Source organism: Lolium rigidum, chromosome 4, assembly GCF_022539505.1.
Source record: "Lolium rigidum isolate FL_2022 chromosome 4, APGP_CSIRO_Lrig_0.1, whole genome shotgun sequence".
NCBI classification, from domain to species: Eukaryota; Viridiplantae; Streptophyta; class Magnoliopsida; order Poales; family Poaceae; genus Lolium; species Lolium rigidum.
The window spans coordinates 236,024,962-236,052,332 of NC_061511.1; the positions used below are offsets into that span (position 1 = coordinate 236,024,962).

General features: G+C 45.2%; 1 protein-coding gene and 1 pseudogene across 1 annotated transcript; one reads left to right on the plus strand and one right to left on the minus strand.

Moving 5' to 3' along the window:
• Nucleotides 1-216: 216 nt before the first annotated feature.
• LOC124649927 lies at nt 217-3,924 on the plus strand (annotated as a pseudogene).
• Nucleotides 3,925-4,375: 451 nt separating this feature from the next.
• Nucleotides 4,376-9,139, minus strand: LOC124707311 (auxin response factor 14-like). The gene is made up of 9 exons (XM_047238970.1): nt 9,099-9,139; nt 8,363-8,548; nt 8,191-8,275; nt 7,333-7,423; nt 7,078-7,242; nt 6,741-6,857; nt 6,595-6,670; nt 5,380-5,542; nt 4,376-5,291 (listed from the first exon to the last, which is right to left on the minus strand). The coding sequence occupies exons 2-9, from the start codon at nt 8,546-8,548 to the stop codon at nt 4,411-4,413; spliced, it is 1,764 nt and encodes a 587-aa protein (XP_047094926.1). The 5' UTR covers nt 9,099-9,139; the 3' UTR covers nt 4,376-4,410.
• Nucleotides 9,140-27,371: the final 18,232 nt, after the last annotated feature.

The following is a 27,371-nucleotide window of genomic DNA, read 5'->3' on the forward strand; positions in this document are numbered from 1 at the left end:
GCCTGAAAGTAGAAATGAGATTCTCTGTAACCACTCTGATCGACAAGTATCTTCCGACCTTCGATACTGCATCAGTTGTTACGAACTTCGCAACGCTCGTTTTGTATTTTTATGTACCATGAACGGCACGTTGATCTCTATATAGAGGCAACATTCAGGTCTCCCTTCCAGTTATCCACCAACACAAAAAAGAAGCAGAAGAACACTCCATCAATCATGGCACTCAACGACCAGAGCACCGACCAGGCCTTGCTCGACGCCGAGCACGAGCTGTGGAGAACCTCCTTCTCGTACATCAAGTCCATGGCCGTAAAGTCCGCGCTAGACCTCGGCCTAGCCGACGCTATTGACCACCACGGCGGCACCGCCACCCTCCCACAGATAGTCGACAAGGTCAAGGTACACCCCTCCAAGGTCTCCTGCCTGCGCCGCCTCATGCGCGTGCTCACCGTCTCTGGGGTCTTCAGCATCCAGCAGCGGCAGAACGTCGTCCCGCCCGCCAACGCGAATGGCAACGGTGCTGCCACCGCGAACAGCAACGGCGCGGCCACCTCGAACGGCAACGGCGCCACCGCGAACGGCAACAGCGCTGCCACAACTAACGGCACCGCCGCCACCGCCGAGCCCTTGTATGCTCTCACGCCGGTGTCCCGCCTCCTCGTCGGCTCTCGGAACCTGGTCTCGATGATGTCCATGATCCTCGACCCCGCATTCGTCACCCCCTTCCTCGGGATCGGCGCGTGGTTCGAGCACGCGCTGCCGGACCCGTGCATCTTCAGGCAGCAGCACGGCGTGGCGCTGTGGAAGATGGCCGAGAAGAACCCCGCCTTCGACGCGCTCATCAACGACGGGATGGTCTCCGACAGCAGCTTCATCATGGAGATCGCCATCAGGGAGTGCGGCGAGGTGTTCCAGGGGATAACCTCCCTGATGGACGTTGCCGGTGGCCTCGGCGCGGCATCCCAGGTCATCTCCAAGGCGTTCCCGGGTATGGAATGCACCGTGATGGATCTCGGCCACGTTGTGGCCAAGGCGCCGACTGGCACACCGCCGTAAAGTACGTCGCCGGAGATATGTTTGAAAGCGTTCCACCGGCAGACGCTGTCTTCATCAAGGTACGTTCAGGGTTGTCCGGCTAGCAAACTTCTCCCGATGCCTTGATTACACGTCCATCCGTAACAACTTTTTGTAAGAGTTTGTTCGTAGGTGTAGCATTGCTGAGGTTTTCTCCTCGTGCCATAACCAGGGCCGGGCCGGCAAAATTTGGGGCCCTGTGCCGAAATAAAAAAAAATGGGCCTAACGTGCCAAACTTTTTTGAAGGTGGTAGCTGGTTAATCTACCAGAGATAACTAATGTATTTAATTTATAACTAAGTATAGTATCATAAAAACATGCTAGCATAGTTGGTTAACTCAACGTCTCAACCCATTTGGGACCCAAAAAAATTGAGGCCCTGTGCGGGCCGCATTGGTGGCACACCTGTCCGCCCAGGCCTGGTCATAACAACCAACCTAATGAGTGCGGACGTTTGGACGGACGACATTTTTCGATAAAGGACAGTTTGTTACTTAAGAGTTTGGACGGGCGACATCGAGCCCTTTTTTTGAACAATTCAAAAATGGTGTTTCGAAGTTTCAAAAAAATATGACCAAAAATTTTAGATGGAGGAAACAATGCAATCTACCAACATGAAACAATCTCAACTTGAAATACCTACTATTCTGGGCTGCAATCTGTCAGATTTTGACATTTTTATCAAGCCTAGAATATATGGTATTTTGTATGTTGGTAGAGTACACATTATCTATGTCTATAATTTTTCAATAATTTTTTGGATCTTTAAAATCATGTTTTCGCCATTTGGAAAATAAATGGCTCCATGTTGCCTGAGCTCTAATGCGAATTTCTGTACTATATGAAACTGTCATTCTCGTACTAAGACACACCATTCTGAAAATTGTTGGTTGATACAGTAACTATATAGGCCATGTAAGAAAAACAAACTTTTAATACTTGACACCGTGAGGTATATACTTGATGTTTCCTCAGTAAGTCTATATGTAATTTTCATTTAAACATACACTATGAACCGTAGATAGCAGCTTGTAAGAGTTTACAGTTAATAGAAAGTTATTTTCTGAACATTTTAAACTTTACCCACCAATGTTGTTTTAAAAATTTATAACGGGAACTTGAAAGTTGTTTAAATAGATTTTTTGCCGAGATTGGTGTTTTGGCTCCCGAGCTCCAGTGAGCTCTGTATTTTATAAAATTCCAAAATAGTATTTCAAAGTTGCAAAAAGAAAAATGTGATACATATGCGGGGTTTTGCTAGGTACTCGTGTGTGCTAATTCTGAACTCTCCCGCTATTCTAAATACGTAAAATTATTGCGAAGTATGTGTCCAAACTTTTTTTACTTTGACTATCATAATTAGAAAGCATGTCATCACTTGTTGAAGGATTGAGCTAATGTTGAAATAAAATAATTAGTTCTCTAATAAAAGTAATTAATTCTTATTTTGGGTTTTGGATAAGCACTAATATATTTACATTCATAAATAATAACAGACAAAATTGCATCTTGATATGGTGTCCCTAAGTAAACCCCCTACATTTTATTATTCTTTTTTTTCAAGAAATACTGTAGGGGAAGCCCGTACTTCATTCTATAATTCTTGTCCTGGTATTAGTTTAAATTTAAGGCAATGTTAAGGAAATCGGTAATCGTTAACTGCTCGGTCGGCTTATGAGTAGCAATTAATCGGAATTCGGACGATTAACTGATTTAATCGGTCGTCTATTAATCGGTGCAACCTACACAAATTAGCACTTAAAACAATTTATATAAGAAAAGTAATAGTATATGAGCCTCTATATGTCTCTCCCTACTTCTCTAAAGCCTAAAATCCTAGAAAAACTTGTACTCTTCTCCTCCATGATCTAATCTTTAACGTCAGGAGCGAATCAGGATCCACTAGACGAAGCCGCGTTCCTTCCTTCCACTTCTTCTCCTCTCACCTCTGAAGTTTATATTCTCCTACCACTTACCTAGGGTACGAACCCTCTTACACCTCAACCACCTAACCTATTGAAGGCGCCCTCCAGTTCCTGGACATGCTCCTCATGGTGATCGAGCTCCTGTATCTGAGGTCTGGAAAATTATGAGTAACTGGTCTGGGAGGGCAAGAAACTATTTGGCAACAGTGGAAATGAAGCTACTGGAGACTGCAATCAAGGAGGAGCTTCGCAAAATCTAATTTATTGGGGAGGGGTAGCGCCTGTATTAGCGATATGCATTGAAAATATTGTAACTTTTTTGAACAAGTGTGGTAGTTAATCGGGAAAATACCTAGTAATCGGACTTTCAGAATGATTAATCGGGCTAAAGGATTAATACAAGAGATTAATGGTAATCGACACGGTCAAGCCCCTAGTAGCGATTAATCGGCCTACTAATCGTTGAATCGGCCTAGTTTTTGAACAATGATTTAAGGTAAAACCATGACAAAAATTATGAAACCAAGGAAGTATTTTTTTTACGGGATGAACAGTAGCTAACCATGTATTGATTTTGTAAATGTTCAATAAAGATAATTCCATTGCTCTGAATGCCCTTTTCAGTGGGTTCTACATGACTGGGGTCACGAGGATTGCGTCAAGATACTGAAGAACTGCAAGAAATCTATTCCATCGAGAGAGAACGGGGGAAAGGTAATAATCATGGACATAGTGGTTGGAGCCGGGCCGTCAGGTGTGAAGCACAAAGAGCTGCAGGTCCTGTTCGACCTGTACATGACAATTGTGGATGGCATTGAGCGAGATGAGCAAGAGTGGAAAAAGATCTTCCAGGAAGCTGGGTTTAGTGGCTACCAGATTTTACCGGTTCTAGGCTTTAGGTCAATCATCGAGGTCTATCCGTAAACGTTTTGTACGCCCCAATAATAGGTCACCAGCTCACCTACATCAGGTTTTCAGCTGAATTATAAGTTGGTTGTGGCCCACGCCAAATGCATGTATTTTGAGAAGGAAGGAATATACATATTTTATCTTCCCTCGTTCTCTTCATAGAATGTATCTACGCACATTTTTGAGGTTTTCCAGAGGTTGTGTAGCAATTCTGATGAACTTCAAAGACAATACATAGGTTTGGCGCCCAGATATTCACGAGGTGAGAAATTGAAGAAGCAACACGCAGCATCATAGTGCAATAGCACTGGAATCCAAGCAACAAAATGTCGAGTAAGATCTCTAAGAATTACTGAGAGTATCCTAATTGCGATTACATTGTGGTTTCTTCAACCACTCAAACACTAGAAGTAAGATAATCGCCGGTGCAGAGAACTCGCAGAATGGCATTCCCATGTGGCCATGTGCACTCAGCCGGCGTAGTAAAAACTAACATAAGCATCACATCCCCAGGGGAGCAGCAACGAGAGCATGCAGAGCACTGGGAGTACGGTGGGTGTACCCAAACAAGTCGAGCACACGCGGGTCTGCCCTGTCAGCTTCTTCAATTGAGCTTCCATCCTTCACACCATCTTCACCTGCTCCCTGTATCTTGTCATCAGTCAAGGAGAAACCAAACAACCTGCAGCTGCTTCTCCCAATGTCTCCAGTAGCCGATCTTGATTCAGCGATGTTCACAGGGGGCAAGGCATTTCCAGTGTCGGATTGACGGCATCCAATTTCGCTCGGCGTTTGGCGCTGTGTACTCGGCCAGGTCTCCATTTCCTTTGCCAACTGCAGGTGGCCTGGGGCACATTGACTGCCATACCCACCTCTGTAGTTGGTTCTGCCATCCAATTCAAACTGTGGAACTGCCGCCTGGTTGAACATAAGAACTGAAGATGGAGAAGATACTTTTGCTGCTGACGGTGTAAACTGCCCAAGAGCATATCCTTGAGTTCCAGAAGACAGTCCACTGGGTGCGGCTGATCGTTGCACATAACCAAATGAGCCACGCGCGTCAAAAGGGGTTCCTTGGTAAAAGGGAACTGCTTGAGACATTTCTTGACCTTGCAAGACCTCTGGGAATCTGACAGATTCACCGAAGCCTGAGGATTGGTACGGAAACTCCGTGTTCTGCGAGCAACCACTTGCTAAACCATGCGACATGCAGTTCCGCGCATTAGCAGAGAACCTCCTGCGATCCGGAGTTCGAAATTTCGTGACGTCAGGCGACTGAGAGCGTCCAACACCCTGAGTCCTAGAACCCATCAACAATTCTTGACCTTGCAAGACCCTGTGGAAATTTCCGGTTTCCACCGAGTCCAGACAACCATTTGCATCTACAAGTTTGATCAAAGGGTTAGCTGACATGAGGCACAATAAAGCTACATATATCAATAGATATCAGCCTCATACTGGAGGACCTACCGGTAACTGGAGCATCCAAATTGCCTTGAGGATAGTACAGTTTGGTTCGCTTGGAACTAGATGCTGGCAGATAATCAGGAACTGAAATGGAACCACCAACTCTTTCGATCTCCCATGGAGAAACTCTGCGCTGGTGGTTGCAACGAGTATCATCCCATCTTACCTGTAAGACATGTAAACAAAAGCAACCACATTACTTTAGCAGAAATTTGAGGACCATTACTTAGTAGTTTGTACTACCTCTGTTATGTAAAAGAAGGCGTATAAATTTTTTCTCAAAAGTCAAACCTTGTAAAGTTTGACCAAGTTTGTAGAACTTATCAAGGATTATAATTATAATAATACAAATATATAATATGAAAATATATTTAATAATTTATCTACTCCCTCCGATTCATATTAATTGACTTCAATATGGATGTATCTAGAACTAAAATATGTCTAGATACATCCATATTAGAGTCAATTAATATGAACCGGAGGGAGTAATAAGATTATTTTGACATTGTAGAGGTTGACAATTTTTCTAAAAGTTTGATCGAACTTTACATTGTTTGACTTTTGCCAAAATTAATACACCTTTTTTATGGAACAGAGGGAGTAACTAACTGTGGAAAACATAATCTTTACTATGTAGAAGGTAAAGCATTTGCAGCACAAATGGAAACCTTCTAAATGTGATAGATATTTTCTATTTGGCAGCTCCATGATGTTACGAGTCAGATCCTCATGATGGCAACTCATCGAACAAGTTCTGTTTCAAAAAAGTTGTGATTTCACTTTGATGTACAAAATTCAGAAGTCTTAGACCAACACTTTACTAATTTGTCAAGGTTCATCATAATATTTTCTCTGATATTTAATATAAGTTTAGCTTCTAACCAGCCTGTCATAACGCTTTGCATGTTTTGTGTCCATATACCCAATTATTTTATTCACTCTTAAAATAACTAACTGATACAAGTACTACTGAAAATTCAGATAGTGCACTCAGTAGAGTTGCAGTTTCTGAAAGAGAACTGTGTGGTCTCTGAAAATACTGAAAAATAAATACTGAAGAAGGGCTGATTCGACTATGTCTTGAAAGTCCACATGGTCTAAATTTCAGGGGAAACCGTGAAGATATTTTCTAGACCATGACAGGCTATTAACATGCACCTGAAGAGCCTACAGGCCTCAGTTGAACTATAAACACTATCTCAGTCAAGTACATACCATCAGGCACCTCCATTTTGATCCAGGCCATCTTATGGGGTCTATTTCACTAATACCTGAAATCAATCCAGTGGACCTGAAAACAAAACAGACGTTCAAAGGACTGCTGTACAGCAATCATTTTCAGTGGAGTTAAAAGGACAGACCTCTCATTTGCATCATCACTATCATTGGAAACCTTAAATCTCATTCCAATGGAAAACGGATGGTTCAGGTTCTTAGAGAATCTCCAATATGGCACAATAAATTCTGATGCACCACTCCTGCGGAAAGAAGAAAAAATAGAATCACTTAGCTCACTAGCAATTTTATAAGGTGTGAAAACGCATAAGCAAAGGACCACGAACTTGCACAGACAAATTAGTTAAAGCAGAAGAAAAAATGACAAAAGGACAATCTCATTGCGAAGCCACAGTATATGCAATGCATTGGACTTCAAATGATTAATTAAAGTTTCTTAAAAAAATGCATTAGTCGACAAACCTTGGGTCAAAACAAACATGGAAAATACTTCTTTTTTCCAAAGAGCTGGCAATAGCAGACAAAGTGTGCAGCTTTGAATCATTGTTGTTGACAGCTTTAAAAAGGGCTTCATTTCTAAGCTGAACAGCTCTCCTTACACCCAATCTTAGTTCACCGTCATCGCCTCTGTAAAACGAATATGAATGGCTTATGCCGCTGAAAGGAATGGAAAAGAAAACATAGAAGGCATTATTTCATTATATGCCAGATGCTTACCGAAGAAATAAGACTGCATCCCCCGAGACTAGTTTCTTCTTATTGACAAACGAACTCCATCCAGTTGTTAGAAGATGCCTACGAGGTTGACCTGGGAAAATGGGATTCAAGAAAATATTTACCACACATCACAATTGCACATCCAAGTTAAGAAAAAGTAATTCAATGCATGCCAACATAGGGAGTACTACTGATAAAATGAGTAGTGACTTTACTGGAGATAATGTTGAACACTTAAATCTCACACACTGGTTTACGCAGATAGCCAAGATTTATGGGGAGTTAAATAAGTAGGTAAAAAAACTCCTCAACCCCAACTACTTACCTGATCACACTAAAATCTCAGATAAAACAAAAAAAAAAAACAAAGCTGGGTCACCTATCACCAACACCCTGGGTCCTTAATACCTCTTTGTGACCATTCAAAAAAATACCTCCATTTGTGGAACTTTGCCTAAAGCTATCACTAGCTCAAACAAGCAACGAAATCAAGAAAAATGGCAAGAAAAAGAGCGTAAGTTAGCAAGCAAGAAATGAGGGACACATTCCCATTTTCATACTACCAAGTAATCAAGTACTAACGAAATTTTTGGTACCCTTATAAAAAATTGAATTGCCACCTTTACTCATCGAATGACTTGAATTCCATATACAATCATAATAATCTAACCTCTTTCCTAACCAAATTTGGTCATCTAAAGTTCGCCATCAACAAGTATATGCAGCAAGGATTCCATTTTTTGTGTGGAGAAAACAAGGATACCGATTTTGTATAACATTCCAGAGGAAACATGAAGGCATATGAATGTTCCAGCAGTTCCAACAAAACTGTAGAAGTAAACAGGACGTGTTCCACACCTCTATAAATGTGGCGGAACCTCCACTGCATGCCATGCAAGTCCTTGGCAACGAGCTCTTGAGATGGCCGGACCTGGTTGTAGTCCTGCACAAAATTGAAGAACTGGAAGTGGTTAGATCAGCAATGCAGGTGACTGATACATACTGAAATTGATTCCTCCAAGCGCCTCACCAAAGGCGGGAAGCAGTCCTCCGCCGCCCGGCGAGGAACGGAGAAACCTCCGTGTGTGCTCGTATCAGAGGCAGTGAGCGTCTTGCAGAACATATGCGGCATGCGGGGCTTCTTCTCGCCATCACCGTCCTCCCTCTCGCCGGCTCTCTCTTCTGCTCCACCCTCACGGTAGTTTTGCTTGAACATCTGGACCCAGAAGAAGAACAGTTTTAGTGCTTTACAGATCAATGGAAGGCATTTTACCTTATTGAAAACAATTATACAGAGGAAGGAAAAATCGCAACTATGGCATCGGTCATTAAGCTGGCTGGTATGGCAGGACAGGTGCAGTGATGATCTCATTTACCACGTATTGTTATGCCTTGAATGTGATGACAGAAGACCCGCATTCAGAAGCAAGAGATAGAAGCAACTAATGGTGTATGTCACAGCTGGTACGAAGGTGAAATATTATGGTTCAAGCACCAACTATATATCCACGTAGCTCAAAAGCAGGCTTGATGAAAAACAATGATGGGAGATGAATATTCATCTTTCAGACTCCAAGGATTCAGTGTAGAATGGCTGGTCTCTGCTCTTTACGCTCTACGAAGGAAATGCAAGTGAAACGGGGAACCAAGAAACAGGCGAGCTGATGGAACAGTCTCCGACCAAATCCCCAGGTGGAAATGGGAGCAACAACACAACACCAACGCGGAGCAACTGAATGCGAGAGACTGAAGAAGCAGGCACTCACCTCGCCCTCCGCCACCAGCGCGAGCCTCGCGTACACCTCGTCCGTCGCCGCATCCGCCTGCGGCATCGACAAAACTTCATTTTCAGAACATAGGGCTAGAAGAAGAAGAAGAAGATGCAGAATGAATGAGGGGACGCGAGCCTGCCGGGCACACGCACGCATAGGTCGACGCCGACGACGCGGCAGACGAGGTGCGGCGGCACGGGGACGTGCCCGGCCGCGGCAGGCGCCTCCCCGCCGCCGCCCGCGGCGAGGTGCGCCTGCGGCAGGTACACGACCCTGCTCCCCCGGCGCGGCAGCGCCACCCCGGCGCCCGCGCAGGCGTGCCACAGCTCGGCGCTCACCGCCGCGCCGTCCTCCTCCACGCTGTTGTTCAGGTCAATCCCCATGGATCTCCCAGAGCCAGACCACGTAAATGCGCGCGCTTGTGTTGCGCGGTGGATGGCGTGGCGGGGCAGAGGGGGCGAGTTAAAGCGGCTAGCGGTGGCGGCAGGCAACATCAATGCGCTCTCCCCCGGACGCCCCGCGCTCCTCTAGCCATGTCTTCTCTCCCACTGGCCAAGCACAGCAGTAACCCCTGCTGGCTCCCACCGCCAGCCACCCTGCCGCGCGCTGCGCTGTAGCACGGCGCCTTTATGGATGTGGATGGCAGGATGGGGACGGCGTAGCAAAGCAAAGCAAAGCAATGGCCTCGAAAAGGCTTGGCTCCCTCCTCACTGGTCTTGTTTGTTTTTGTCCGCTCCGTGTCTCGGCGCCTAGCCATTGTTTGGTCTCGGCCGGGTGGGCTCCGCCGGAGCTGCTCCCGCACAGGGAGAGCGAGGCCTGCTCCGGCATCGGGCCGCGGGGCGAAGCTAAAGAGAGAAAAGATCTGGCAAAGGTTGCTTTCGTGGGGGCGGCCCCCTGCTTGTCCATTTGCGATGGAGCTTTTGGACAACTTCTGTGTCATGTCCTTTCTTTGCGACCCAGCTCCGTCATGGCTTTGTGCGAGGGATGCCCGGCACTGTCACTGTCGCGTAATTAGTAGTAAAACGTGTACACTGCTTGCTTTCTTGTTCCTTTCAGTGTCGGGTCCTAGTTTAAAGGGTTTAATCAACGCACCACGGATGAGGGTCAAGCTATATGTATGTGCCAAAGGAAGGAACTTCTTCTCTTTACCCCAACCTCTAAGAGCTTTGCCAAAGTAAAAAAACCTAGAAGCAGTAAGATAATCTTGAATAGAGTGTTTGCTTTCTTGTTCCGTCGGGTCCTAGTTAAAAGGGTTAATCAACACATCAAAGAAGGGACAAGATTTTTTTTGATAAAAAGAATATATTAATATCGAAAGATACCAATTACAACCAGCTTCTATAGAAGAGATAACGTGTCGGTGTCAAACGATGGGACTTGTTCTCTTTACCGGAACCAATATGAGATTTTCGAAAGTAAAAAAAAAAAACATAGAAGCAGTAAGATAATCTTGAATAGACTTTGTCAATTTTGAATTGCTATATAGTGTTTTCTGTATATAAGGTCACCACACACATTTTAAACTTTGACTAATAATTTCATCAACCTAATATGAGCTATATGTCACCAAATTATAATATTGAATTCATATTCGAAACATGTCTCCAACGAACATTTTTCTTCCTGTTATATAACCTACTTTTTATCGATTAAATTGTTTGTAAAAAAGTTGACTCAAAATACTTAGTACCCTTATATATAAAAACGAGGGAGTACAATGGACAAAGGAGAAGAGAGGGTTTAGCAATCCAAAAAGTAGATCTGCTTTACCAACCTTTCTATGATAGCAACCAAAACTACAATGGTATTCTTCCGGACATTGCATATAAAAAATAGCAATTACACTCAGCTTCTGTAGAAGGGTCAGGTTGTACGTGCCAAACGAAGGGATTTGTTTTCTTTACCTGAACTAGTAAGAGCTTTTGGAAAGTACAAAAACCTAGAAGCGGTAAGATAATTTTGAATGGACTTTGTAAATTTTGGATTGCTATATAGTGTTTTCTGTGTACAAGGTCACCACACACATTTTAAACTTTGACTAATAATTTAATCAACCTAATATGAGCTATATGTCACCAAATTATAATATTGAATTCATATTCGAAACATGTCTCCAACGGGAAAAAAAAATTCATGTTATATGACCTACTTTTTATCGATTAGATTGTTAGTAAAAAATTGACTCAGAATACTTAGTACCCTTATATATAAAAACGAGGCAGTGCAATGGATAAAGGAGAAGATAGGGTTTAGTAATCCAAAACGAGATCTTCTTTACCAACCTTTCTATGCTAGCAACCAAAACTAGAATGGCACTCTTTCGGACATTGCATATAAAAACAGATGAAATACAAATTTGTACAAATACTAGAAACACAAAATAATAATTTGAGCATTTCAATCATCTGAATTAACCTAGTAGAAACAACAATCCATAATATTTCGAATTTAAAGTCAAATTTCAAACATACAACTGAGAGCATGGTGTGTGAACAACACAAATAAAAGTCCCTCCCCTTGAGAGTGGACACGGGCCTGGAGGAATTTGCGAGTGGGACATTTTTGCATGCACTTATAGAATTTGAAGATATTTGTGTCAAGTAAGAAAAAAAATTATAGAAGTTATGAATTTAGAGTGCAGGCAGCTCTACTTGGGTCCGCCCATGCCCGTCTCCATCTTCCCCCTCCCCCGGCGGTGCTGCCGTCCAACATGGAATTGGGAGGTTGGGGCGGTCTGTGCATAGTAGATGTAGGTTGTATGGTTGTATGCCCAGTAGAGGGAGCGGAGCTCGAGATCTTGGTGGCCAGATCTTGAGCGCTTTAGGGTTCATCGTCTTCACTTTGCTGCTCTTCTGGTTCGAGCATCATGTGGACGAGATGGGCACCGTATCCTACATGGGCATGACTATAAAATGTACCCAACGCTTATAATATGATACAACTTCAGGGTCCTTCGTAGACCCCTGACTTGTTCACAAAAAACAAACAAAAAGTGCAAGAATATGCTCTCTCAAATGTCACCACCACCATTACCAACATTGTTTGGGAAGTAGCCTCTAGACAGCAAGATTTGGTCATGACAATGCTCTAGATGTGTGATACGTTGCAAACGTATCTATAATTTTTTATGCTCCATACTTGTTTTATACTAATTTCTATGTGTTTTATTTACACTTCATGGTACTTTTATGCATTTAATGGAACTAACCTATTGACAAGATGTCATAGTGTCAGTTCCATGTTTTTTGCTATTTTGTATGTCAGAAAATTTGTATAGAAAGTATTCTCGAATTGGACGAAACGAAAGCCGAAGTTCATACTTTACTATAACGAAGACGGAGTCCAAAGCAGAGACGGGGGAGAGCGCCGAGGTGGCCACACCAACCCTAGGCGCGGGCCCACCTCTGTCCGCGCCTATGCATGGTGTGGGGCCCCCGGGCTCCCACCGACCTCGCCCTTCCGCCTATGAATTGCCCCCCGACGAGAAAACCCTAAATCATCCAGCCTCCATCCACAAAAAGTTATGTAGCTCCGCCGCCGTTGCAGACAAGTTTCGGGAGACGGAAGTTTCTGTTCTGACACCCTGCCGGGACGGGGAATTGCCCCCGGAGCCATCTCCATCGACTCCACCGCCATCTTCATTGCCGTTGTTGACTCCCATGATGAGGAGGGAGTAGTTCTCCCCCGAGGCTGAGGGCTTTACCGGTAGCTATGTGGTCTATCTCTCTCCCCCATGATGTGATCTTTATGTAATCGTGAGCTTTCTAATCTAGTTGAATAAGTAGATGTTATTTTTCAACTATTGTGCTACTCAAGTGGTTTTATTATGTGATCTCCGGGGACACCTTGTCCCACGGTGCGAAGGTGACAGTGTGCACACCGTGTTTGTCTCTTATACTAATCTGTACAGAAATACTTATAAATTGTGGTGTCTTGTTAGTACTATCTTTTGTACGCTCAAAGTGATAGCGTGGGGCGTCCATAGATTGGGAACACAAACTTTAAGGAGTGCTTATGCGGCCCTACACGGTGAATTTGTGTTTGTTATCCAACCGGAGAGTGGTTCGGAGTAGCATAGTGAAGAGATGATATTTATGTATTCAATTATGATATCATTGTTGAGAGTGTCCACTAGTGAAAGTATGATCCATAGGCCTTGTTTCTAAGCATTGAAACACCGTTTACAACCAGTTCTGCTACATGTTTGCTTGCTGCCATTTTTATTTCAGATTGCAACTACCACTCATAATCATCTATATTACTTGTATTTCACTAAATCTTCGCCAAACTAGTGCACCTATACACCTAACAAGTGTATTGGGTGTGTTGGGGACACAAGATACTTCTTGTATCGTAATTGCAGGGTTGCTTGAGAGAGATATCTTTGACCTCTACATCACTGAGTTCGATAAATCTTGGGTGATCCACGTAAGGGAAACTTGATGTTGTTCTACAAACATCGGCACTTGGAGGCCCAACACTGTCTACAAGAATAGAAGCGTGCGTAGACATCAATGTGCCCAACAGTTCGATTTTTGTGTCAAATATGAACAAATAATATAGAAGTTCTCAATTTACATGGGTCAGCCCATGGTTGTCCCCATCTTCCCCCTCCCCCGACGGCGCTACCATCCAACGTGGAATTTTGAGTTTGGGTGGGTTGTACATAGTAGATGTAAGTTGTATGGTTGTATGCTAAGTAGAGGGAGCAGAGCTCGAGATCCGGGTGGCCAGAGCTAGAGCGCTTTCGGGTTCATCGTCTTTACTCTACTGCTCCTTTGGTCGGAGCATGGTGTGGAGGAGATGGGCACCGTCTCCTACAAATAAGACGTGGCTTGTGTCCACCTCGATGCGTGGAGGTGTTGTGCGGTGGAGCTTCTTTCGACCCGCCGTGGTGACGAGGGGAGGAGACAAAGCGGCAAGGCCTACTTCTTCAAGGTGGAGGGACTATAACCTGTTGTAACAATGGCCGAATCGCGCGGCGGCCATGTTTTCCTCGGCGGTATGTGGCCGAAAGGGTGGCCCTTTGAGACGCCTTGATGGTGTCGGAGGCCCATCCTAGAGCTTCACGTCGGATCCGCCGCCTTGTTGCTATCAAGTGGTATGTCCCTAACGGTTTCAAGGTGGCCGATGATGGAGGCTCCCTAACGGTGGAGAGGACCCGGGAGTCGATCACTTTTTTCTTCTGTATTCTAGAGGTCTTTTGTGTAAATATCCTAGCCATTGTTGTATTTTCATTTTCTTTCAGGGGCTTGACTATAAAATGTAACCAACGCTTCTAATATGATACCCAGCTTTAGGATATTAGGGCGTGCTGGACGTGGCTAAAGATGCTCGAAGGGAGATACTAGTAATAATTTGCCTGTACTGAAGATTAACACATTTCTGTACTACTACTGAAAAAGGCACTGCATTTGCTCTCACCAAGAAACGACCGGCGTAGCGGAGGAAATTGCACAAACCACCACCATTTGCTGTCTTCGTTGCGCAAAACACCACATTTACATGTTTGTTGCAGAGATCACCACCTTTTGATGTAATGTGTTGCACAGAGGTCCAAATCTGATATTGGAGTCAGATTAAGCTAATTAACTTCAAATTTGACAGCTGGCCCCATAAAACAAAGATGATGTGGCGTCCACTATGTCATCTAGTGTGTTTTCAAACTTTTTTTAAAAAATAAAATCCAATAATTAAAACAATATTAAAGAATAATTCTGGAAAAGTTTGAAACGAATTTAACATGCTGTCTGAAATTTCTATCACATTTTTAGCTTGGGCCAACATTTGATGAAATTTTCAAAAAACAATATAAATATTCTAGCAATTAAAACAATATGATCTGGATAATTTGAAAAATAATGACATAATTTAGAGAAGTAAATCAGGGAGAAGATGAAGTTAAAGGTCCTTCATATTCACATTTCTAGGGGCAGACGATAGTGTTTGAACCTAATTATTGATGCTAACTTTTCGGACATGACTTTTTGGCTCATAGGTGCATTTGCACCTATTAGAAAAATATAAAAATAACATATTTTAAATGTTTAAAAATTCTAAAAAAAATCGCATGCTCATCCAGGCATCCTATGTTGGCCCATAAAAGTTTCGTTATGAAAGAAATTTTTTGTGTTCTTTGTAAAAAAGACAAATTGCGACGCTATATTTTCATTACAGACAAGACACTTTTTTTTATCTTTTTTACCCAAGTCACGAAAAATGTTCTTTCATGCCGAAAATTTAGTGGGCCAACATAGAATATTTGAACATACACGTGAATATTTTATCATATTTTTTTGATTTTTTTTGAAAATTCGAATCTAAAAAAATGACACAAATTTCAGACGGCATATGTTAGATTTGTTTCAAACTTTCCCAGAATTATTCTTTAATATTGTTTTAATTATTGTATTTTCTTTTTTTAAAAAGTTTGAAACACATATGACATAGTGGACGCCACATCATCTCTGTTTTATAGGGTCAGCTGTCAAATTTGAAGTTAATTAGCTTAATCTGACTCCAATATCAGATTTGGACCTCTGTGCAACACATTACATCAAAAGGTGGTGATCTCTGCAACAAACATGTAAAGGTGGTGTTTTGCGCAACAAAGACAGCAAAAGGTGGTGTTTTGTGCAATTTCCTCGGCGTAGCGAGTGAGCAACTGCAGAATCTTGACGACACCTGTGCGCCGTGGTCGCGTGGGGAAGCGCGCGTGACGAGCCAGTTGGCGAAGCGGCGAGACAAGAGCGCCCGGGAATACAGCCGAGTTGGGCATCAAGATTCTCCAATCTTTTCAACAATCTCTCTCTCTCGACAGAGGAAAAAGATTGCGCGGCAAAATCAACGACGCGACGTGCAGCGGCTGTGGCAAGCGTAAGCAGAACAGAGGCCCGGTCACATCCCGGGGTCCCCTTCCTCGTCTTTATGGGCGGCGCGTGGGCACGCTCTGGTAGACACGGGCAGCGGCTCAGCCGGGCGCTCGTCCACTCCAAGGCCATGTCCACAGCTTTTCTTGGCTCGGCCGTGCAGCCGGCCGGCGAGCGGTGCCCATGCGCGTGTGCTTTGTTTCTCGAGTGACAGGACATGGCGGCGAGCAGAGGGAGCGCTCGGCTTTCCCGGGGGCCGTGTCTGTCCACTGCGTACTCGCCTATGCTCTGCTCCTCCTGACATGGTGGTGGCTCTGCCTGCCGCGCTCTGTCTGGGCGCCTTCACGTGGCGTGGCCGGCCGGAAAGACGAAGCCCGCTGCCGTTTTCCCTGCTCTTTGGCGCGCATTGGATGCCGACACTGTTCCCTGGTCAATGCGACAGTGCTCTCCCTCACCACGTACGCAACAGTGCTGTCTGCGATATTTGGTTGCGCTCGCTGCTCGCCAAATCGCCAGTCATGTGTCCCCAGAAATAAAAGTCACCAACGACGTGACGCTGGTCAAGAAGTAGCCGTATCCGTGTTTGCTAATAGAGCAGTAAGCGAATTTAATTCTTGTTTATTCTCACTTTTTTGCTAAATTTTAGTGTATATTTTTCTCAATCTTTAATACACTATCCTTACCCAGTGTATCAAGGATGTGGTTTTATGAAGATTAGGTAACGATAGCTAAAGTATTATTTATACTAATCTCCATCAAAACTCTAGTAGCAAACAAGGTCTAAGAGGATCATCAGCGCGTATCAGCGTGGAAGGTTTTGTAGAAATTGTGAATCACTTTTTTTGCAAGATGAATATATTAATATTATGACCATGCCAATTATACCTAGCCTCTCCAATAATTCAATATTCTAAATATATTATGGATACACAATAGACTTTAAAACAAAATAAAAATACGAAAAATAATAAATTGGAAAAGAAAAAGAATAAAAAATGAAAATCCCGCTACAATGACCAGTGCCTAGTAGCGGAGCATAAATCACCAACAAGATAACACCCAAAGTCTAAACTCTTTAAGGGCATCTTTAACGGGACGCAAATCAGACGTCAAAATTCACCTGCTACGTCCGTTTACGTTAGCCATCGGACACCGAAATGGTCGTCTTTTACCGTGTGTCCATTTGCGTATAGGTGCGCCTCCAGCCGCTTGACCAATATTATTTTTCCAACTATTTTTTCATTCCACTGAAAAACATAATGTACATACTAAATAAAGGAAAAAAAACAAGAAGCAACAAGGCCCTAGACTACTTGTCGCCCCTTGGGGCGGTTGACGGCATGGCCCGATCGTTGCCTCTCTCCCTCCTTAGTTTCTTCGCCGCCCGCCTCGTGGTCGCCATAGCTCGGTGGGCCGACGCGTCCTCTAGTAACCGTTGTTGCAGCGCCTCATTGGCGTCATCCTCGGCCTTCTTCAGCGTCGAACGCCTCATGGGATCCCCGCTTCTCCTCTGCCTCCTGCTCGGCGTCAGCCATGAACTTAATGTCCATGGCCGTGTCGATGACGTTGTCCTCCCTATCTTCGTTCTCGTCATCGGAGATGTCGGTCGGGGGAGGTGGAGACCGAGGTGGAGGCAGAGTAGCCTGGCTGCCGCCTATGCTGTTGATCATGGCAAAGGTGGAGGAGAGGTGCGAGGCGGCGTCACAATGGAAGTTGTGCGATGGTTAGGGTTTTTGTGGAGGAGATGATGAGACAGTCGACCGCGCGCCCCTCTTTATATACACTGGAGGCAGCCGAGGGTCACAACACGTATGTCATCGCCCTTAATTTCGTTGACAGAGAGGTGGGCGACGACCGCTCGACTAGCGAGGCATCGTCATTAACGTGACGCAGATTGCTGAAGCGATGCCTCCTCGTCGGTACGGGCGCACTTGAGAAGACGCATCCACATATGTCGCTTCCAGGTGAGCCCATGGGAGAAGCGAGCGGTCACACGGCGTGACTGCGCAGCGTCCGCCGAGACACATCTGAGACACACATTTGAGCCGTGTTTACGTCTCCACGGATAACCCAATCACTGTGTGTAGGGCAGCTCGGCTTGGATACATGCGTATTTTTCGACTATACGGTCACAAACGGTCGTTCCACGTCCGTTTACGTCGGGCTGTTAGAGATGCCCGAGCGACGCCTCCAAGATAGAAATAATGCACAAGTAACATTGATCTTAGGCTTTCGCTACAGATAAAATCCGAGCATTCAAAACAATGTTTGGTAGGTACAAGCAACTAAACCCGAACCTTGCGTTTTTCCATCACCACAAGACAGATCACCAAGCAAAGTCCACACTGCCTCGAAGCCTCGAAGATTCGGTCCACCATTAGTAAGCCTCAGATTCCAACCGTGATTCTTCGCAATGAAAATGCAAAACGGCATGTCCAATAATATTAACAAACAACGAAGCTTCCCAAACCACATGATCGGAAATAGGTGAAAGTATCGACTTTTGAAATCAATGGATTTAAGGCATCTCCAACAGGAAGACGCAAATGGAAACATCTAGATTTTGAAATTGTTAAAAAATTTAAAAGGTTCAAAATTTATAATTGTTCAAATATTGAACAATTTCAGATATAAAAAAGTAAAAAAGATAAAAGATAACTATAAAATGTAAAAGAAAACGGAAATAGAAAAGGAGAAAGCGGAAAACCAAAAAAAACTCAACCGTAAAACCAGCAAAACTCGACGAACCTAACGGAAAAAAGTTTTATAATATTCCCAAAACTGATTTTCATTTTGAAATTCCCAGGAGGCTAGTGGACCCGCCCTTTAGAAATGTTAGAGCATGTCCAGTCGCGTCCCCCAAACCGTCCCCCAAACCGCGCCGGATCGAGCGTTTGGGGGACGTGTTTTGTTCGTGCCGCGTTTGGGGGACGTCGCTCCCCAGCCGCGTCCCCCAAACGCCGCCCCCAAATGAATATTTGTGCAGGTAAATAAAGGTTTTCATTCAATTTCGATTATATATTACAAAGTTTGAATGAAAACGGCTAGATTTCATCTAAACCTAGGCCTACGACCGCCGGCGGCGCGTTCGACGGCCCCGCCCCGTCGTCGCCTCCCTACGCCGCAGCTCCTCCTGCGCGCGCCTCCTCTCCTTGCGTTCGGCGGTGGCCGGACGGTGCCGCTCCCGCCGATAGTCCTCCTCCGCCCTCTCACTGGCGGGCCGGCGGGAGGGAGAGCTCGACGGCGCGACGAATCTGCGCCTCTTCGCGGGCACGGGCGTCGTCCTGGAGCTTCTTCTCCGACTCGAAGGACTCGACGAGGGCGCGTTGCTGATCGGCCGTCTCGTCCGGTGCGGGGCGTCGTCGTCGGACCAGTCGAACTCGTCGTCGTCGTCGTCGTCCTCCGCCTCGGTCTCCTCCGCCTCGGCCTCCTCCTCCAGTGGCGCCTCCTCCTCCACATGCGGTGGCGCCTCCATCATCGCCGCCGCAAACGCGTCGGCCGCCGCCAAGCTGCTCCGCCCGCCTCACCCGCAGCGTCGTAGGCGTCGACTCCCGGCCGGCGGCGCTCCTCCGCCGTCGCCTGGCTGCTGGAGCTCGATCGACTCACGCCGCCGGCGCTCGGTCGAGTCACGCCGTTCACGGAACAGCGCCTGCCGCTCATCGCGCTAGCGCCGGCGCTCGTCGGCCCGTCGCTGCTCCATCTCCTCCCGGTGCCGGCGCCGTCGCGCCTCTTGTCCCGTCGAGGCGTCGAACGCCGCAACGGTGTCGCAGCTGCTCGCTCCCTGCCACGCTGCTGCGCCGCGGCCTCCTCGGTTGTGGAGGCGAGGGCGGAGAACGCCGCTAGATCCGCCGCCTCGCTGCGCCTCACGCCGGCCGGCGGGCCTCTCCTCGAGTGCCTCCTCGAGTGCCGCACGCGCGCTGCCGGCTCGTCAATGGAGGAGACGGCGGTGGAGGGAAGTGGCCATCGCCGGGGCGGTTCGCCATTGCCCGCGGTGACGGAGGAGACGGCCGTGGAGCGACGAGGGGCGTGTTTGATGCCGGCGGGGTGTGGTGGCTACCATTGATGAGCCGGGAGACCTTTTATAGACGCCGGCGTCGGGAAGAAAGCGCGGGAACGGACGAGAAGAGGCGGGAAGATCGCGCGGGAACGGGCGGTGGCGTGCGAACGCCGGCGACGCGTGGAGGCCGCGCGGCCGCGACGAGACGTCTCGCCCGCCCCTCCGTCGCCATTAAGGCAAAGATGCCGCGCGCGCGCGAATAACTTCCGTCGCGAGGTAGGCGACGGTTAGGTTAAAATTAGCCGTGCCGGCCGACGCGTCGGCCCCGCGCCTCCTCGCCTCGCTTTTTCGTTGTGTCCGGCGTGCCCGGTGCGTCCCCTGTGGGACGGGGACGGGCTCGGGGCGCCGGACACCGTATAGGGGCGCGCCGGACAAAAAAGGGCTTTGGTGGACGCGGCTGGAACGATTTTTTTGTCCGGCGCGCCCCAAATCCCTTTGGGGGACGGTTTAGGGGACGCGACTGGAGATGCTCTTAGCGATGGATAGGTATGCATCAACTCACTCGTATTTGCGTTGAGCGGCTAATAGGTTCTCCCTCGCATAACCAAGAAAAAGATTAGGGCCGCTTTAGTTCTAGGATAGCCCAATAGCACACTAGTGTATGTGCAACCAGGCGTGCGGTGCTTACCAACCAGGCGTGCGGTGCTTGGTAAGCACCAACCTGATATCTTCTAAGAGCACTAAGCTCCCAGGGTTCCCAACGTCTGTGGTGAACTGGGGCATCGCTATCATCGGGCTACGCGATAGTCGGTTCATGTGTATACGTGTTTAAGCCTTTTTTGACCCACCGCTCGGATCAGGCGGTCAAAGGGGATTGCGAAGGTGCGACCTGGGATAATCCCGTCGGCCTCCTCCCCTGATCCCCATGCTGCCCTGCATCAAGCCAGCACCCACGGCCGGCGACTCAGCGGCGGCCGGCGGCTTGGTCCCTCCGCGGAGGAGGAGGGAAGGTGGGGGCGGTCTCGTTGAGGCGGAGCTCGGCGGCCGGTGAGGCCGAGCGCCTCACGCTACCATGTGCCGACCGCCCGACCCGCCACCGCGAGCACCCGCACCCCGCAGCAACGGCTTGCTGCCCCATGCTCGAGGAGGACTAGAAGCCCTGGACGTGTCAGGTTGCGGAGGCGATGGCTGACGGAGCCGCGTCTGGTCGGCCCGGGTCGTGGGCGAGGCCGTCCAAGACAGTACTGCTGGAGCCCCTGATCCTCTCGGAGGCGGGTCTGTGCGACATGGACTCCGAGGGCAGGTACTCCACCACCACAGAGGCCATCGCCGCCGTGCAGGCCACCCGCGCCGCACGGTCATCCAGGCGTTCGCTGGTGTCGGCAGTGACTTGATCCAATTCGCCGCCATGCACGCACCGCTGCACTCCTGCCACTTTGTTCTTTCAGGTGATTGGATATTGTTCGCTGAGGTTTTCTCTCTAATTAATTCCCGGGACAACACGATTTTTCTACAACAACTATATTAGTGTAGCCTGTCCTATACGGGGTGTCACAACTCACAACGAAGTGCTCAGCAAACAGGAAACTAGAAGAGGATTGTTTGTTCTGCTGTAAATTATCATGCATATAATGTCAAGTTACTCGCTCTATGGCTGAAGCTAGAACATCTATGTGCAATGCAAATTTCATCCCAGCTATGACCCATACAATTCTTAAAAAAGGTAAATTTTCTTTGCTTTGACAATGACACTAACTATGCAGATATGAGATTCATTGATTTAATTTTCTCATGTCACCGTCAGATTTTATTCACATGATTTGATCTCAGCAGTTTAGCCATGCCTTGAACAATATAGATAGTTCATAAGAGGCTTGCTTTTTTTCGTATTTGTATGCGATGCGGACAGTGATACCAACTTTGCAGTTATGTATTCATCAATTTAATTTTCCCATTCAGCATTAATATTTGTAGGCTTCATTTTTTTTTGTATTTTTTCGTTCTACAGGTTTTTGGACATGGTTATCTGAAATTGCTCTGTGAGCTGCTCTAAACATCTGAGTATTCTTGCATGTTAGTGTGTTGCTCCACTTTGGCTCTTAGCTTCTTACTTTCCACTTTGTGATCAAATGTAGTTGCCTTCTCTTATGCAGATGAACGGGACCAATCTGCTCACCATATCCAGTAACTTAGGAAATAAGAGTTTGGTGAAATTTGGATTTTTAGATGAAAAGCACCATGTGCCCATATTTAACATTGAGATCGAGTTGCAAAAGGAGAAAGAGAGTAAAATAGCACAACTCATGCTGACCTATAATAACTATTTTTGACACGCGAAAGAATAACTGGAAGGAAAACAATGGTAGCAGCACCAAGTTCTATATGGCGCAGAATGTTCAATATAAAGCCTGGACGGTTGAACTTGTCCTTTTAGCTGATGATAATGTATTACAATGCTTCAGTAGATTTTCATCTCAGACGGACATACAGAAACCCACTTATAAGTTAGTACAAAATATATCAAGGCTGATGAATGTTATTGCATGACTTCCTTCTAATCATGTTGTTTAAAATAAGAGGATGGAGGTCTAATCTATAGATTAGTATTATAGTTTTGTTCAATGATTAATTCTTGCACATCCTCCAGTTATGATAATATTGCACTGTCTCAACAGGAAAGATGAATGGCTTCACAAGATTCCCATCTTGAGAAGCTATAGAGGCAAGTGCAGGGCGATCTCCATGCGTAGAAAGGAAAACTAACTCACTGCCAAAGTTATGCCCGTTGATACTAAATCTAGCATATTCAGCTACGTACATGAATTTGATATTTGTAGTTTTGTATTCGCCGACATTTGTCATGTTACTTCACTTTTATTTTAATAAAAAAACTTTTTTGGATATTTGTTACCAAACTGTAGATAGGTGTTTCTAAGACAGGAGCATTAAAAAATAAGCTTCAGTTTTACTTAATTTTGGTTGTAGTGGAAGATTAAAACGAAGGGAGTCTTCTATGAAGTGATTCAGGCCCTACGTTGTTATCCATAGACTATTCCTATTTTGGTTCTACCATTTGTTATATTAGAAGATATTTCCTAATATTCACATGTTGCTACATTTTTCATTTACTTTACGAAGTTGGCCCTTTCATTTGCTCTCAGGCTGATTGTCTTTTTGAAGGTATCTTTTAGTTGATGAAGCAGTCCAAGTGTTGAACTTCATCAGTATCTAGCTGCTATAACTCCCTAAGATATCTTTTTTTTATCATTTAATTTTCGTGGTGTTGTTTATGTTGTCGTTGTCTTCTTAATTATTTTCACCTTAATAATTGTTATTTTCTGCAGCCCTTTGCTCATATTTGAAATCCTTCTATAGATTATGAATAGATGAAGACCATTCTTTTGCACGAGTCATTGGTACTTCTCCCCAAGGTGATTCTCCTGTTCCATAGTAAGCTTTTAGGTGATATGTATGAAATATTGAAAGGAAATTGGTGAAGCTGGTCCCTTCATAGTGCCTCTGTTGTTATCATTGTCTTCATTATCTGATTCAATTGTTTGGATTCATTTACTAGGTGACTGGTTTTAGTTATCGAAATATGTAACACCAACATCTTCTTTGTGGGACTACCACAATATTAAAAATGTGCCCCATTCAGCAAAGGTTGTTTTTCTTGGACATTAAAGATGATAGCTATAAATGTAGATGAGTTTGACCACCTTTGTGGTTCTTCCAAAAGAATATAGGCCACACAAGAAGTGGAGTCCAAAGGCTGCTATCAAGCTCAGGCCTTGATAGTTGGATATACATGTGAAAGAGGATATCTACCAACTTATGAAAAAAAAATGAAAACGTGTCTAGGAGGAACTAGACATTTTTTTTTTGATATAGTAGAAGCTGGACTTGGCGTGACAATTCTGAAATTCGTCGTTGGGGTGCGACAGTGCGACCCCAACCACTGGGCTGCCTGCACAAACAGTATGGAAGAGGATATCTACCAACTTATGAATGCACAAACAGTAGTTAGCACATTGTAATGACTTCTGAAGATTTACATTTCTTCCAGATTTCAGTAATATAAGCTCACACTTAACAAATATCGAATAGGCCAGCTATCTTATATATGCATATGTCTTAATTTGGCAAAAAAACATGAAAATGAGTATGTGCTCAAACTGAGCTGTCATAAAATGTTTTGAAGTTGTTGTTTGCCTTTCTTTGTAACAGGTCAAGTGCTGGAAGGACGGCAAACAAATTCAGGTTGGGCTGTTTTGCATCTTCCGTACTCATGCTTTTCACACTATTTTCAGGTGCTCTACCATTCATATTATTAACAAACTTTGTTTATTTGTGAGCCTAATCAGGGTAAGTAATTACTTTAGCTAAATTTCAGGGTCTTGCAGCACATAGGAGAGTGCAAAAGTTCACATAAAAGAATAGATAGTTTAATTCTTCACTCATATGTCTATACTATTTTGCAATGGTAAAGAGACAACGATGTGTTTGCTACATCAGAGGATTCATTATTAATGATGGTGCCTATTGCAATCAATCAATATATTTTCCTTATAGTATCATTTCACATGACACTGCAAATGATTTATCTTATCAATGCTACTACTTTGAAGGTGAATTTGTATATTTTCTATATTTTTAGTGTAAGTATCCATGTGTAATAACATAAAATGGCATTAGTACTTCTCTCTTTATGTGTACTGAGCCCAACGAAAATTCACCGTGAAGCCAAAAGCATATATATCCGCAAAAAGTAGTAGACGCTAATGGCCGAAGACGGCGCAGCAGAGCGCGCAAGGTCCTTCTAGTGTGTATAGAATTCACCCATGTCTTGTCGCACAAGCACAAAGACACACATGCATTCCCCTCGACCGGTCGCCCCAACTCTCTCAACTCTGTCATTCTGATATAGCTTGCCACGTCGAGTAGGTATCAGCCGGCAGACAGTAGATAAATACCAACGCGTGGCGATATAAACCATGAATGGAGGATGAGCTACATGGTGGCAGTTCTTTAGAAAAAAATCGATATGCCGTTTATATGTTTCAAGAAAATCAGAAACAAAAATGTAGGTGAATAGAGTGTTGAACTCTATTGTTGTGAAAAATCTCAATGAAAAATTCGTTGTATGCCAGTCTACACAAAAATGACCAAATTTCAACTTTTCAAAATGTGCATTGTTCATCACACCAGATTCCACACATTTATCATTTTCAATAGAAGATCCAAAGCCTTACGAGATCAGATCTCGTTGTTCATGTAGTCGATCATCCCGTGATGCAATCCGGCAGCACTTTCGTACTCGGTCGTGCGTACGGTGTCGATGAAGTCCGTCCTCTCCCCGTTCCAACGGGCAGCGGAGGTGTGGTAGCACTCCTCGGAATCCCAGCAGCACGACGGCGTGGTGGTGGTGGTGGAGGAGAAAAACAGCAGGGCTTCGCCAAGCCGGAGCAGAATTATGGTGGAGGAAGAGAGGGGGCAGCCGGACTTTGGTGTGAAGGGGCCAGGGGTCGGCTGCCCCTCTCCTCTATTTATAGAGGGAGGGGCGGCCAAGGCAGCCCCTTGGGCCCCACCAACGCACGGAAGGAAAGGGGGGATCAGAAATCATCCCCTTCCAAGTTTCCCCCCTTCTAAAATTGCTCCCTCTATTTTAGGGATTTGATCTTATCCTCCGGGATTTGATCTTATCCCTAGGGGCTGGCCAGCTGGGCCTTGAGGGCTTGGTGCCCCTGGCCCATTAGGCCATGCTGCACTCCCTTGGTCCATGTGGTCCCTCCCGGGGTGGTGGGCCCACCGGTGGCCCTCTAGAACCTTCTAAAAGCTTCGGTCAAACACCGAAACTATTCCAAACCCCGGAAAATAACTTCTCTTATATGAATCTTATTCTCCGGACCATTCCGGACCTCGTCGTGATGTCCTGGATCCCATTCGAGACTCCAAACAATATTCGGTCTCCATCTCATATTTCGAAGCTACTATACAACATCGAACCTTAAGCGCGTCACCCTACGGTTCGTGAACTATGCAGGCATGATCGAGACTCCTCTCCAACCAATAACCAATAGCGGTACCTGGTGATCCATAATGGCTCCCACACATTCAGCGATAACTCAGTGATCGATTGAACCATTAACATACGGTACCGATTCCCTTTGTCACGCGATACTTTACTTGTCCGAGGTTCGATCATCGGTATCTCCATACCTAGTTCAACCTCGTTACCGACAAGTATTCTTTACTCGTACCGTGGTATGTCATCTATTGTGACCTTGTCACATGCTTGCAAGCCAATTAGACGACATTCCACCGAGAGGGCCCAGAGTATATCTATCTGTCATCGGGATGGACAAATCCCACTCTTGATCCATATGCCTCAACTCACACTTTCTGAATACTTAATCCCACCTTTATAACCACTCATTTACGCAGTGGCGTTTGATATAATCAAAGTACCCTTCCGGTATAAGTGATTTACATGATCTCATGGTTGAAGGATTAGGTAATTATGTATCGAAAGCTTATAGCAAGATGAACTTAATGACTTGATCATATGCTACGCTTATTTGGGTGTGTGTCCATTATATCATTCACCCAATGACATAACCTTGTTATTAACAACATCCAATGTTCGTGATCATGAAACCATGATCATCTATTAATTAACAAGCTAGTTATACAAGAGGCTTATTAGGGACTCCTTGTTGTTTACATAACACACATGTATCAATGTTTCGGTTAATACAATTATAGCATGGGATGCAAACATTTATCATAAACACAAAGATATAATAATAACCATTTTATTATTACCTCTTGGGTATATCTCCAACAGTCTCCCACTTGCACTAGAGTCAATAATCTAGATTACATGGTAAGGTACTGCTGGCGTGCAGTTGACACACGTCTGTTGGGAACCCCAAGAGGAAGGTGTGATGCGTACAGCAGCGAGTTTTCCCTCAGTATGAAACCAATGTTATCGAACCAGTAGGAGTCAAGGAACACGTGAAGGTTGTTGGTGACGGAGTGTAGTGCGGCGCAACACCAGGGATTCCGGCGCCAACGTGGAACCCTGCACAACACAATCACAATATTTTGCCCCAACTTAACAATGGAGGTTGTCAATCTCACCGGCTTGCTGTAAACAAAGGATTAAACGTATGGTGTGGAAAATGATGTTTGTTTGCGAAGAACAGTAAAGAATAGAGTTTGCAGTAGATTGTATTCAGATGTAAAAGAATGGACCGGGGTCCACAGTTCACTAGTGGTGTCTCTCCAATAAGATAAATATCATGTTGGGTGAACGAATTACAGTTGGGCAATTGACAAATAGAGAGGGTATAACAATGCACATACATATCACGATGACTACTATGAGATTTAATCAGG

Coding starts and splice junctions, on each gene's coding strand:
- LOC124707311 (XM_047238970.1), bottom strand. CDS start 8,548: ATGTTCAAGCAAAACTACCGTGAGGGTGGAGCAGAAGAGAGAGCCGGC. Junction 8,276..8,362: donor AGGACTGCTTCCCGCCTTTG/GTGAGGCGCTTG, acceptor AATTTTGTGCAG/GACTACAACCAGGTCCGGCC. Junction 7,424..8,190: donor GTTCCGCCACATTTATAGAG/GTGTGGAACACG, acceptor CCATTTTCCCAG/GTCAACCTCGTAGGCATCTT.